Raw genomic sequence first — 14,696 nt, forward strand, 5'->3', positions numbered from 1 at the left:
CTGCAGAGAAAAATGGGTCCCTAAAACGACTATTTGTTATATACATTTTATTGAAAAAATTTTACATCAAAATAGTTTGGCAAACTGTAAAAGTATACATAAGTGCAAATATATCCTCCTTTTAAAATACAAGCAAAGTGTGAGTATACATGAGATAATAAAAATATCTTTAAAATATGGTGGTAAAAAATAACCTGGTAAAAAAAAGTTGTATTGTCACAATACTGAAAACCACATTCTCAAACTAGACACATTGTTCCTAAATACTTTCTTAATAATGTTCTTTGGCACCTATATCCAAACATAGTGTTTGGAGAAACAGAATTCTCTCCTTAGCTGGGCAACAAGGTGCTGCTTTCTTCAAATCTTGTGTTTAGCACTGCCTTTTTGAAAAGCATATAAATTTTCATAGACAGAAAAACACACAAACAACTCGTCTGCGTTTCTCAGACCCTGATAACTGAAGGCAACGAAGATCCCAGAGTTACATGTTTATGTTTTTCATATGGTAACTTTTTACCATCTCTGCTAAGAAGTTGAGTTCTCAGCTCTCCCCCTCATTGGCGCCTGCACACATTTAGGGCACTACCATGCCAGGGCCTGTCCTTCTACCAATGGAGGACAAGTGTCAGTGAACAATGCTTGCCTGGGGATTCTAAGTGACTGGTGTGCTACTGACTGCTATCGGGTGTACTTTATGTGGTTCCATGTCAGCTCATTCAGCCCAACCCCCACCTCCATGGAGAAAGAGGCCATGGCATGGCCTCCATCCCTCCATTCACATGACACAGGGCTTAATATCCTGACATACACTCTGGTGGTGGTGGTGGTGGTAATATGGCCCACTTGCAGAGGGGTGGAAAGAAGAAATGCCGTTAAAGTTGAGGACGAAATCTTTTCTGTCACACACTGGGGTAGAGTGATGCTGGTATCGAGGCAGTCCCACTGAAAGAAAAAAATAAAAACTCTCTTCAGAAACAAATTTGTCCAGGTGAGGTTGGAGTGTATTATTTTTAAAAATTTAATTTAATTGGTGTCTTATTTTGGCTCAGGATGAAAAGGGATGGGTCTGTTGCTATAAAGCTAGTAGAGAAAACCAGCTCTGGAAGTTTTTCAGAGTTTTAAGTTATAAGTCGTACGACAACTCTGGAATCATGTTTTGTTTCGATGTACCCACAAACACAGAGCGCGTCCCCTCTAAACCAGGTTTTCATGTGCTTGAACTCCCTATCAGTCCTGGGGGCCCAGCCGAACGATTCAATCGCAGGAGGAGCAGGAACACCGGACATCGGGACAATTTGACCCAGGCTCTTGTACGGGGTTCCTGAGCACAGGGCTCCTTCCAGAGCACAAGCCCTCCACCCCAGAAACACCACTGTCGCCCTCACATCTTGTTTCTCAACTAACTAGCTCCGTCAGATTAGTAGGCCGCAGCAGGGATATTTCCTGTGCCTAAAAGGGGGACAGAAAACAATCCCAGCGCTCAAGACAGGCCCAAGAAAGAAAGCGCGGTATTCATAGGTCCGGAACGTCTGGAGCTTCCTCTGGAAAAGCCAGGACTCCAGGGAGCAGAGAACGCCCTTGGGTAAGAGCTCAGCTGCAGACCCATCCGCACATCCAGGCGTCTGCCAGCGTGGGGAGCCTCTCAGAGAGGAGGGAGAAGCCCGCAGCCCTCTTCCCCGGGTCGCTCCTAGGCCGAGAGGAAGCCTGAGCCAGGCAGCCACTGCGGACCCACCAGCCAGCCCTTTGCTGTCGCGGCGCCTGCGAGTCCCGAGGCACAATCGGCCAGGGGTGTGTGGCAAGCGCCGCGTCTCCCGGACCGCAACTCTCTCGGTGTCGGACTGGGTTAGGCCTGCTGGCCTGCTAGTCATCCGTGTGGTGTGGGAACCATAAGTTGTACATTGGTGCTGGGTCTGATTAAGTGTTTGAATGCGTGAAAACCATACCTGTCACCCGCGGCGCGTGTGTCCTGCTCGCTTCGCCTCGGCCTGGCTGCATCCCAGCTCTAACGAAGACACCGGGCTGCCAAGTAGCCGGTGACTGGGTCTACGCTTATTGCCTGATAACACCTAATGTTGCCAAACGTGAGTTGCGGTGCTCTCTTAAAGCAGCAACTGGTCCACGCGTTCCCGATGTGCCCCTGTGGCTCTGCACACAGGTGCACTCGGCCAGCAAACTACAGTACACATCGCGGTGCCAGTTTATGGATCTCCAAGTAGCAGGCCCAGCAGGACTCCGAACTAACGCTCACAAAGGCTCACAAAGTCGGCGCTCTCAGCGACCCGAAGGACGATAAAAACTCTGTTTTTTTTGTTTTTTTGTTTTTGTTTTTTGAAAGGCTCGCAAGATTTAAAGAAGGGCCTCTCTGAGCACACGGGACTAAGCTGCCCTGTCCCGAGTGGGAGGGTGCAGCCTTCGTGCATATGCTGAGGGAGGGGGTCATGCTATGCGTGTGTATGGACACTCAAGCGCTGGGGGTGAGGGTACTCCCCTGCCCACGGCCTCAGATCTTGACCTCCCCGCTCCTCCCTGAGCCCTTGACTCCCAGGAGGCTGTGGTCCCCGGAGGGTGGCATATTCCGAACCAGGCCCTGCAGGGCGCAGCGCACTTGGTCCGCTGAGAGATACCAACAAAGGGCTGGGGTACGGGGTAATATTCAAGAGGTACTGGAGCCAGGGGACCAGAGAGTGAGGTGCAGAGCACCCTTCTCAGGCTTGGGCCGAGGCACGGCCTCCCTGTCGTTCCCAGATTAGGCCCAGAGGTCGTGAGAAGCTCCCAAGGAAGGCCGCCGCTGAGGCCTGCCTGCTATGTTCTCTCCAAGGCAGAGTCGTGTTTCCTGATCCCCGCATTTCTGGGGCTTTTAAGCGCGCCCTGTGTGTGGAGTGGGGAGAGGGCAGCCACACGGAAGGTCCTTAGTGTCTTTCCTGAGTGTTTTCTTTCTTTTTTAATTTTAGAATACTCATTCACAGCGGCTGCAAACCTTTAGAGCCTGGGTTCAGGTTGAGTAGGGCCTGCGGTGATGGGGGTGCGGTGAGGACTGCCTGTGGAGCCAGGAGAGCAGCGGGTGGGCGGGTGAGTTGACCAGTGGGCTCCGCCAAGGGTGGGCGGTGAGTGACAGCCAGTCCTCGAGGATAAAAAATATAAGAGGGGAGGGTTGCCTGTATTGGTTACTTGTAGAAATTCCCATAAAATTGAACAAGACTCTGCTTTCAGAGACTTAAGTCAGGCTAAAATCCTCTCCGGTGTGGTCCTGCCGAGACTGTCTTTGTTTAGTTAACCCCTGAGACCCGCATTTAAAAGGCCTATTTGGGAAATTTTACCATGCAGGGAACCAACGTCTTTTGCTCATTTCTGGGTTTCCCTTCACCCCTGATGCTCTTGTGGTACACCAATTCGCAAACATAAAATATATGCATTATCCTGCGAATCATTTCTAATAGAAGGGGAAGGCAATGTAAGTGAGAGCACCATTTGACGGAAAGACATGCCAGATATTAATATGTGGCTATGGGTGCCCCAGGGGAGGTTAATATAAGAAAGTTTATCTCCCCTTTCTTGATAAATCTGGTTAAATATTGAAAGTTCTCCTCCACTCTGTCTCCTCCCACGATAGATTTGGCAAGTCAATAAATTTTCACTATCCTTCAGCAACACAAGTGTTGTCTGAGGGGCGGACATTTCTCGAGGGAGTCATAGTATGGACCTCAGGTCCTGCTGGCCTAAGACAGACTTAAGTGTCATCAGGTGGGTCATTGTGTGGGGAGGAAGGAGACTCAACTGCCTGTGAAAGATCCCAGCACCCCACTCTGCTTTCCTCTCTTTCCCTCCCTCACTTCCCCGTGTCTCAACATCAGCTCAGTTGCAACCTCTCCCCACCCACACCCCCAGCATGCAGAACTTGTCTTTCTGACACTCACTTTTGGACAAAAAATACAGCAAAACAAACTTTACAAAAGGCAAAAGGAAACAGACAGAACTCCTTGGCCAAGGCCCTCAAAGGCTACATGCCTTCTCTCTAAGCTAAGCCAGGCCCGAGAGTTGAGATCTCCAGTCCCTAGGGACACCCAGATACCCCAGGCTGTCAACTTTGCACCATCTTCCTAGGAATGCAAATTCTAGAGGCCCACCTCTGGGCCAAGGGTATGGGGGAGAAAGGTAAGACCACATTCCTCTCCCCTCCTTGAATAAGGTGCAGCTCCCCCCAGCATCAGCTTCTCTCAATGCCTTCAGACCCCCAGGCTGAGGCGACCCGTTGCAATTTGCAGTAGCCAGGGAACCTGGAATCCTAGAGGCAACGCCCCCAGCGGGCTTGGTGCGTTACCTGACAGCTCCTCGCGGGCGTTCTGGTGCAGGTAGCTCTGCTCCAGCGAGTAGGAGGACATGCTGGAGTGCAGGCCTGCCGAGGCCGCGGGGTTGCTGCTAGCCGTCAGGGTGGCAGGCTGCTTGAGGTAAGGCGAGGCGCCAGGCGAGCTCCAGTGCGTTCCGGGGCTCGTGTAGGGAGAGTGGCACTCGATGGCGCTCGCCAGGGCAGGGGATGAAGGCACGGGGCTGCTGCTGCTGTCCGGACCGTAATCCCCACCGCCGCCGCCGCCCCCAGCCGTGCCTACACCCCCAGGCCCGGCGGGCACGGGGCAGCTGGCCATGTAGGTGGAGCCCGGGTTGGGCGACATGTGCGGGACGTGGTGGTGGTGGTGGTGGTGGTGTGGATGTGCGTGTCCCGGGGTGCCTGCGCCAGCGTCGTAGCCCGCGGGCATCATGTCAAGGCCGCCGTAACCGCCCTGCCCGTGGCAGCCCAGCGGCGCTGACGGCGGTGCCTGGAAGTCGAAACTCTGGGGCAGCAGCGAGGCCCCGAAGCCCAAGCCACTAACCACGCGGTGGTACATGGGCTTGAGCGCCTGGCACTTCCGCCTGAAGCCGCGCGGCCGGCGGCGGAACGAACCCTCCTCAAACATGAACTCACTGGCGGGGTCGATGGTCCAGTAGTGACCCTTGCCGGGCCGCCCAAGGCCCTTGGGCAACTTGATGAAGCACTCGTTGAGCGAGAGGTTGTGGCGCACGGAGTTCTTCCAGCCCTGGTAGGCGCCGCGGAAGAAGGGGAAGCGCGCCTGCAGGAACTGGTAGATCTCGCTGAGCGTGAGACGCTTGCTGGGCGAGCTCTGGATGGCCATGACGATGAGCGCGATGTACGAGTAGGGGGGCTTCTCCGGCCGCCGCAGCCCGGAGCTCGCCTTCTTGGCGCCCCCGCTCCCGGCGCCCGCGCCGCCCGCACTCTTGCAGGCAGCGGACGCGCTGGCCGGATTGGAGGAGGAGGAGGAGGAGGCAGAAGAGGAGGAGGAGGAGGCGCAGGAGGCGGACGACGACGACGACGACGAGGTGGTCTCCAGGGTGGCGGCGGCGGACGACGGGCTCATCAGAGCGGCCTGGAGCGCGCCGGGGGCCGGGCTGCACGCGCTGCGGAGCGGGGCCGGCGGTGGGCGCGGTGGCGGCCCGCCCTCGGTGGTCATCTGGGACACGGGAGAGAGGCCGGGCCGCGGGGGCGGGCCCGGCGCCGGGAGCGGAGGCGCTGGAACGGGGTTGGCCCAGAAGCGCGGCGAGCGCCCTAGCCCGCCACCGGGGCTGTAGCCGTGGCCACTCCGAGCCAGCGCTTCGGCGTCGCCTCCCTCAGCTCAGCTGGAGCTTCTGGCGGCGGCGGCGGCGGGGAGGAGACAACGCCCCGCGCATCACTCCCCTGACCCTCGAGTCCCTGCCTTGCGAAACGGCCTCCGGGGCTGCGGAGCCGAAGCGGCTGCGCACCCGGCAGCCGCGCCGACGAACGGGGAAGGCGGCCGGGACCCGGGGGACGAGCCCGATGTCTCCCTTCAGGAGCGCTCCTTGCTCTGTCTCTCAGACTTCCTCCCGCCCGCCGCTCCCCCCGGCCGCCCTCCCTCCCTCCCTCCCTCCCTCCCTTCCTCCCTCCACCCCTACCCCGCCTTGTCCCCTCCTCGCGCCGCCGCCTCGGGGAGGGCACGCTCCGCCTAGGCGCTCAACCTCACCCCCCCAACCCCAACCTGGCGGCAGAGTCCCTCTCTTATCTCTTTCCTCCCTCTACAGGGTTCCCTTCGGTCTTTTAATTCCTCTCTCGGCCTTTTTCCTCTTTCTCACCCACCCTCTTTAAAAGGAAGAGATCACAGACTAATCCCTTTTTTGTTAGGATGACCCCCACCCCAAGCAAAACCGACCACCTATGGCTTTATAAAAACTTTCTCTCTGCCCCTTACAGAACCCCTGCCTCTTATCCCAGACACCAACCGACCCCAGTAGAGCGGACCTACCCCTCCTCTCCTTCCTTCTCCCTCCTCTCTAGCCCTTCCTCCCCCACTCCTCCCCTCCCCCTCCCCCTCCCCCTCCCCCTCCCCCTCCCCCTTCCCGCTCCCGCTCCTCCTCCTCGCCCATCCTGGGCCTAGTGGTGCTGCCGCTGGTGCCTCCGCCGCCGCCAGGAGCCTCCTTAGCTGCCTTACCCTGGGTGCCCGCACTGACACCATCTGTCAACTTCATTTAGACATTGCAGCCCTCAGCACTTCAGGGTGCCAGACGCCCAAAGGTAACGTGCCAGTCTCCTCTCTTTCTGACAGGGCTTGCAGGCCTCACAACGATTGTTAGTAGAGGGTGAGAAGCCAGGGCACCCTAGCGCCCCAGGGTTATGTCCTGGGGCGGTCATTGGCATTTGCTGAACTTGGAGAAGAGGGGTTTAGAAAGAGAAAACTAAACCAAGTTTCAGAGAATCAGAGAATCTGGTCGAAGATTAGGACTCACTTTGCGTTTGTTTCCACTTCCTTTCCATTTTCCACTTGACGTTTTATAAAAAATGGAAAAAGAAAACGGGTGCTGAGTGAGATAAGTAAGATAGCTGTATTTATGTTCAATCCTGAAAGTATGTGTTACTGTCACTCACATCCTTAGTCTTAATGTTGCCCACCAAAAGAATTGTGCATCGGAAAGTTACCTTGTGTGGCAGAATACTCCACGTCAATGTGGCTAATTCCTCTCTGAGTCAGAGTCTGGCTGGGAGAGAAGTTGTGCCCTCAGGAGGAATTACTTCCAGTAAGACTGGACAGTTAGTTATTGTATTGCACGTGCAAGGAAATGTAGTCTCACTAGAAACAGGGGCTGGAAGTGGGAGGTGGAGAGCAAGAGGCCTGGGAGCTGACAGGGCCATGGGGGAGGCCCCGGGGGAGGTGCTGCAGACCTGAGGACCTCAAATGGGAGGCAGTGCTGGGCACACTTCTGTGTCTACTCTGAAAGGATCAAGGTGCAAGTATAAGTGCTGGGAAACCTGGAGAGATGGTGGGGTGGGCAAGACAAGGGGAGACTGTGCTGAGATCCTGTGAAAGGTGGGCAGCAAAGAGCCTTGGGTGGAACAGAACCAAGTCAGGCCTCTTGGGGCCAGCATTAGTGGTCTGTGCCCCTAGAGTACCTGGGGGAATGCTCCTGGCTGAGTGTGCTGGTGGGACTGTAGAAGCAGAGGAGAGGGAAGTTTGGGAGGGGAAGATTGGGGGATGGGCTGGGTCTGGCCCCAGACAGTGACCTGAAGTTGAGTGGAAGCAGGCTTTTTCCATCAAACCCTGCCTGGATACCACACACAGAGACTGAGTGTCAGTTTACTGCCTTGAGCCGGGCTCCTTTTCCCTAAGCTCCACAGTAATTAGACAAAGAAAACCTAAATTAGTTGAACAGGCGTCGACAGCTTCCTCCAGAGCACCCCTGGTACCTACATGGGAATGTGTCCGAAAATGGCTTGATTGTAGCCGAGAGTCAGCTAAGAAAACACGGCCAGAATGAACTCAGTTTACCGCCCATTTCCAATAGAAAAAAGAAACAAGTCGTTCTTTTCCGGATGGGATGTTTTGGTTGAGTTGGGGGTGGGGGGGTTGCAGTGGTTTTCACTTCTAAGAATTTCTGAGTGACTTGTGAGCATTTTTTTTAAAGGTGGGGGAATGGGTCTCTATTTATTTCATAGTAGTTTTCTCTTATCCCCTTTTTGTCACTTTGCATGGAATAATTTAAGTATAAGTAACTAAATATAAAAATAAATATAGCATGTTCACTAAATTAATGCTGTAGATGTCTAAAACGTAAAATAGAAAGTGGAGTGAGTACTGATAGTATCTAAAAGGAGCTCCATTCTGTTTGTGTGTGTGTGTGTGTGTGTTGGGAAGAGAACTGGCCCAGCTAAGAAGCATGGAAAGAAAGAAGGCCACCATTTCATTCGTAGAGGAGGGGCAATAGATTATGAGAAAATTCAGGAAGTGAATGTCACTATCACTAGACCCTCCCTAATTTTCTGCACCTGGGGGATTCTATGTACATTGGATTTCAGGCCCGAAAAGGTTTTAGGACTCAGAGACTGAAGAATAAAGAGCACCAATCTTAAAATGCAGGCAGGGCTAGGAATATTCTATACCAGTAGTTCCCAGTTTGGGTGTTACAAGTGTTTTTGAGAATATAATGGAAGTTTTGGAATATTCCCTCAGAATATTCCCATTTTTGCCTGTGGTATTGGGAGGGGGGTCCACAGATACTCTAAAAAAAAAACCCCTACTCTACATATTGTTAGCTTCTACAATTCTGCTGGTTAAATTATCAAGGGTTTTAACGGTTTCCTTCCCCATCCAAGTGACAGTGGTATCCATTTTATACAAATTGTCTAAACTTGAAAGAAATACCATTGATAGTTTGATGACTGTTACAAGAGGCTAGACAAGTCCTGGAAGGGCAGTAGACATTGGAGAGCGGTGAGAGCCCCAGCCAGGAGCAGGTCAGCTGACTTGGAGCCTTTCCCTTTCTCCCTCTCTCCCTCTCTCTCTCACTCTCTCTCTCTCAGTATTGCCCTCCACTCCAGAAAGATAAAAAGGTTGATGACCTTCTGAGCATGAAGGGATTCTTTGCCAAAACTCTTTCTTGGGGATACCACTTCTACCTATGGAAACTGTGCCTCTGGCAGAGACTCCCATGTCTACAAAAATAAATCTTGGCATTTGTTCCTCACAGACTGCACTGGGTACCTTCACATGATTGTTATCTGCGCCCCCCCCCCCAGCCTTAGAGGTAAGGAAACTGTGTCTTAGAAAGCCCAGATGATTCCCTGAAAGTCACACCTGAGCAAGCCACAAAGCTAACCAATACCCTATACCGCAGGCCTGAGGTCCCGCTCCCATTCTGCTTCCACTATATGGTATTACGACCTCTCTGAACTTTGTTTTAATTACCGATTTATACAAACCTCCTGGGTAAGAATGCATGCCATAATAAATTATGTCAAATTCTTTATCCCTGGCAAGGATATCTGAATTTCTGTTTAACATATGGTTTAAAAGGGAAGTTGTGTTTGTCTCTGAAACAGAGACAAACCATCCTTAGGGCGCTTCCCTTTCTCAGAGTCCCTTCTTCTGGTGGTGAGATCTTCCGGACTGACTTTAAATGCTTCACAAATAACAAAAAACTTGATCTCTTTTCCTTACGTGAAGTAAAGGTATGGCTCGTTAAAATGAGTACAGATCAGCCCAGCCGCTCCTTGGTTAACCAGAAACACACAGCCTCGGTCGGTGCAGCCGGTCCCCTCTCCAAACCGGTGCTCTACCCTCCCCTCGTCCCCCTCCTCCTCTTTGGTGATTGTCCCCGTCTGGGCTGTAGGTTCCCCGCCAGCTCCAAACCCCAAAGCCCCGCCCATGCTCCAGCGCAGGGGAGTATAAACTTCGGGAAGTTTGGATTTGTCCGATTTTGTTCTGCAATCAGCGTTTTATTCTAGGAAATCTCGTCATTATTGCGGTTTAAATTTTGTGTTCTTAGCATGCTTCCTCTGCTTCGTGGGTTTTACATGAAAGGGCTTAGACTAAACCAGTAACCCACAGGAGATGCATCCGCACCAAAGCTGTTTACTGCATCTAAGACCTCGCCTCCTCAGGGCACTTCTCCATCTTCTTGTCCCTCCCTTCCTTCTATCAGCCCCGCTGGAGAAAAAGCGTCCTCCCAACTCAGTTTGAAAGTATTCTATTCACCCTGCGTTTTGATACAAAGTTAATGTGTGTAGAGAATTCTCTAACTCGTGAGAGGATTTCCTACATGGGGATCTTGGAAACTCTGTGCTGAGGTCTAGGGGGTGTCAGCATGTTTGAGGAAACCAAGGAGGACCACGAGCCTGCGCACCACAGAATCCCCTCTAGAAAGTTTAATTTGCGATAGAAAATCCGGCCAGAGGGCCAGGAAGAGGCTCCGAGGCTGGAGTTTGAGAGGGGAACTAGGCGAGGAGGGATGACTGTGAATTCTATATCCTCAGCGTCTGTTCTCCTTCCTCGGTACAGAAACCCAGACCTCCGGGTATGAACGAACATCAGCCACCCAATTCTAAATGTTTATTTGGGTAGATTCTTCCACTTTTCAAATGCCCGTGTCCTGGGCAGGGCTCTTTTTTCACAGGCTGCGAATTCTGCCGATAGCCCCAGATCTCCTGCGCCTGGAGTGAGTATGACTCCATCACCCACTTGGTCTGGTATGAGATGTTTGGCGAGAAAGGCAAAAGGGTCGAATTTACCAGAGCCCCATGGGGAAACCTCGCTTCTTCCTATCCCTCTGTTTCCCAGATTGCGTTTCCTTCGGTGGAGAGACACAACTATGGGGGCCTCCGACAGCCGACCCAGCTGCCCACGGGCCCTGACCGAAGTTCGAGCAAGGAGGTACCAGATGTGACACCTGCCTTAGACATCGGCCACAGCCTGCTGCATTTATTTGTAAGGAGGCCGGGGGTCTGAGAAGAGGGCTTCCATGGCAGAAACGGCCATTCTTCCTAAAAGACAGCTCTAGTGCCTGCGGGAAGGAGAGAAATGACTCAGTGCTGGAATAAACACAGTCTGTGTGTCTCCCGTGGGGGCAGGAATGAGTGGGCTCCCAGTGGCTAAGGAGAACTAGAGAAGCCTGTACCACATGCTCTCAGTCTCAGGGGAAAAAAAGGCATAAGCAAGTGTAGGTTTTGGTGCCCCCCAGCACTTTAATTTTGGGTCCACTTGTGCTTCTGGGAGAACAGTCACTCCTGATGAGACGAAAACTGGCAGAACCGGGCCTTGTCTTGGGAGTAGGACACCTTGAGCTCAGCATCCCTTCCCCTGTGTCCACCTGGTTGTGCGTCTGGTCCGGGTGGCCCCGGGGCCTGCGCCCCGTGCAGTGCGTCCCCAGGCCTTGGGAGGCCTTGTGCCCACTGCTTCTGACTGCCTCCCCAGGCTGGGAGGAAGGTGGTTGAGCCGAGCTTGAGCGGGGCAGGGCTGAAGGGGCCCAACCCTGGAGTGTTTGTGGATCTGGAGGGATTAAGCCCAGGCACAGAACGAGGGAGGGTGAGCACTGAGGGCTGCAGAATGCACCAGCCAAAAGCGTCCGCTAGGTCGAAAGGCCGTGCCTGGGACACCCTCAGACCGAGAGGTGAGGCCGGCCTGCTTCGGGTTCAGGGGCGGGAAGACTACTCGGAGGTCCCAATCCCACACCGGGTAGGGTTTTCTTTAGTGTCTGGCTGGTCTCCTCTTCCCTGACCCCGCCACCCCAAATAAATAAATATCTCCTAAGGCAACGAACTCTTGCAAGGCGCTGGGCCCTGCGTGCCGTGCCTCTAGAGATGAATTTCCTGGAGCATCAAAACTCCCCTCCCGTCCTCCCCGCTGAGCTCAGGATATGGGGCGCGCTCTCTTCTCTTCAGAAAAGGAAACGTAGCTCTTCCAAAAATATAAATCAGCTCTGACGTCCAAATATTTCTTTTGTCCTCCAGCATCCTCTGTGGGGATAAATAAAACGTGCTCGGCGCCCGGAGCCTTACTCAGGACCTGGGGGCGCCCAGACGCCGCCTTGGGGGAGCTGACTTTCGGGAGCCTCCCCTCCGATCCATTCCCCATTACTCCCCTACCCGCCCCCACCCTCAGTCTGGCACTTCGTTCCCAATTCGGGCTGCAGCATGAACCTCGGTCGCGAGAAGGAGGAAGACAGCTCCTTGGTACAACCCCGAAGCCTGAGAAGGCCAAAGGCCCGTGAGGCCGGCGCAGGGGGGAAGGGATTATGCACTGCGCCGGTGCTGGGACAAAAGAGGAGGCTAGGAAAGCACCGAACACAGCGGCTCTCGGTATCCCAAAGCTGCCTCTCCAGGCTGGCCTTGCCTTGCCTTGCCTTCGAGGTTTCGAGTCTTACCAAGCCACTACCACATTCCTCATCGGAGGTCCCAACCCCAGGGCAGCCTCGTCTTGGGGACAGGCCCAGAGGAACCCACGGTTGGAGCCAAGAGAACATGGATTGGGGCATCTCGGATGGGGCACGAGAAGGAAGCGAGCTTTGCAGAATTAGAGGTGGTGTTGGAGTCTTGATCCAAGGGGTCTGAACCCATCAGACCGGGAGGGCTTGAGCAGGGTCATCTTATACCTACCCTCTCCCTCATCTCCCCCCTCATTTGGGAGAGGTGGACAGGTTTTTGGCTGGGGCTTCGAAAAGAAACCTGTACCACGGGAAACCACATGCAGTGAGAGTGGCTGAGGAGTTGGAGTAGGAATCTAAAGGGGTGAAAGTAGAACACTTCCTGGATTAAGATAGCCTGAAGTTGCCTCTGGCACTTCCACTTTCTTCCGGCTCCCCTGACACCCTGGTGTTGGGAGTTCACCAGCCTTTCTGCTGTCCCCTAACCCCTCCCCAAATAAATCACTGCACAGCATCCAGACATCGCAGTCTCAAAGGCTTCGGCTGAAGGTTCCAGGCAAAGCTTAGTCTCCACCTGCCCGGGGCTCACCACCCTTTCTCTCTCACTAGCCACCCTACCCCCCTCCTTCCTTGGCCAGAAGGACTCTTTTCCAGGCCCGGGGCCTCTGGCCTCCGAGGTAGGGGCTGTTCTCCTGCCGTCCCCTCTCTCTCCAGGGGGGTCTTATTGATGAGCTGCCTCAAAAGCCACCGCCCAAAATGTCCCCGAAGGGTTTAGACAATCCATCACCCACCACTTCAAGAATGCTTCCTCTCTTTCAAACACAATCCTCGCACACCAGACGGGCTGCGGTGGGGAGGGGCGCGCACTTGAAAAGAGAACAGCTATATAATCAACGTCAAAGCCATCCCCGCAACCTTTCGGAAACAGGGACTCAGGCCAAAAATCCCTCCAAATAATTTACGCAGCCCTCCTCGCCCTCTCCCCCACCTTCTACTTTCACTATCCCGGGTGCCTGCTGCTACTACGAAGGCAGGAAGGCCAACGCACGTTTCCCTCTCTGCGTAGAGCATTAACACTAAACGCTTCTCCGTGGGAGTAGTTTGCATTTCAGGAAGGCACTTTTCATTTGGGGGTTCAGGGGAAAAAGGGAGTCACGGCCTAGCCGATATGCTGTTGGGGCCTGGTCATGGTGTCTTTCTCGGTGGAGAACATTGAACTGCAAGAGGGGGGCGTGTTTTTTTTTTTATAGTGGTCAAACGGGCGTCAACTCCCTTCCCAACCAGAGTCATCCAATTTTTGAGTGTTGCGGCCTGTCTCGCGTTTCCCTTGGGCGCCAGCACAGAGGAGGCAAGAGTTCTCGCTTCCGCTGGGTGGCGCCAGGCTCTCGGGAATCGAGGTCCGTGAGGCTGCCAGGCGCGCATCTATCACCGCAGCTCCCCTTCACCTGCCTAAGGCTCTCCACGCCCACGGCCAGAATTTGATCGTCAGGTGGACAGATCCTTTCATTATTGTAGCTTACCTCGTGCTCTGTAGGCCACCTTAGGACATACTCTTTTTGTACGCCTCCACCCCGTTAAAATATTAAGAAAACCAGCCACGTCTTTGTACATCTCTATTGAAAAGAGCTCTGTCCGTTGCGAACATGCTTAGGAATGTTTGAAGAAATTCAAATTTGCTGAAGAAATTCAGGGTTCAGTTCAATTATTTTGGTTGCCGAAGCGACAAGGTTATACCTGGAACGGTCCTGAGGTCCCATAGAAAATAAACAGACCACTGGTCCTCAGGAGAAGCCAGTTTCGGCTTGGTTCTGGAGCAAGGTATCCTGGGGAAGGTGCTCCCATTCCGGACCTCAGCGTTGTCATCGTGAAGTGGCTCCAAAACCACTCTTGTCTTCTGGGTACACACAAGTGGACAGGATATACAGCAAGCCCTCCCTCATATACACATCACCTAGATTTAACAGTTATCGAAGTTTCCTCACAGTCACTTCATTTATCTTTTTTTCTATTTTCATTTCTTGCCGAAATATTTTAGGGCAAATCCAGACATTGTGTTCTAAAAGCGCACCTCATTACTCCTCCCCATGCCCTCCAGTTCTAGCTTTCTCATACTTAAAATTACATGTGGTGCAGACAAGTACACTTCCTTGGTGAAGTCCGAAATCGGGCTGGAACGTTGTTCTGGCTGTGGGCTTTACAAAGAGAACTCTCCATCTTGCTTCCCCCAACCCCCAAGTGACTTCCAGCCCCTTTTCTTGGCATTTTCCAGGCTTTGTCCCTACCCTACCCTCACTGGGGCCAGGGGCATGTGCTTTAGCAGTGAACTCTGAGGAGTCCTCCTCTGTTCAACCAGGAGAGTCAATGCCACACCTCATCCATACATCATGCATACCAAATCATACATATGATATTTATTTTGTTGCAAGATCACATGTGTCCTTTGAATAGGGGTGTGTGTGTACACCATATACCATATATGTGTGCGTGCATGTATGTAT

The 14,696-nt window shown here is 53.3% G+C and overlaps 1 protein-coding gene across 1 annotated transcript; it reads right to left on the minus strand.

The window, feature by feature from the left end:
- Nucleotides 1–340: 340 nt before the first annotated feature.
- On the minus strand, nucleotides 341–5,504 carry FOXF2 (forkhead box F2). Its single transcript, XM_054592123.1, has 2 exons — nucleotides 4,322–5,504; nucleotides 341–945 (listed from the first exon to the last, which is right to left on the minus strand). Exons 1-2 carry the CDS (start codon nucleotides 5,502–5,504, stop codon nucleotides 779–781), a joined length of 1,350 nt encoding a protein of 449 aa, XP_054448098.1. The 3' UTR covers nucleotides 341–778.
- Nucleotides 5,505–14,696: the final 9,192 nt, after the last annotated feature.

Source organism: Pteronotus mesoamericanus, unplaced genomic scaffold (genome assembly GCF_021234165.1).
Source record: "Pteronotus mesoamericanus isolate MK-2021 breed Mesoamerican mustached bat unplaced genomic scaffold, CSHL_Meso_final scaffold_31, whole genome shotgun sequence".
NCBI classification, from domain to species: domain Eukaryota; kingdom Metazoa; phylum Chordata; class Mammalia; order Chiroptera; family Mormoopidae; genus Pteronotus; species Pteronotus mesoamericanus.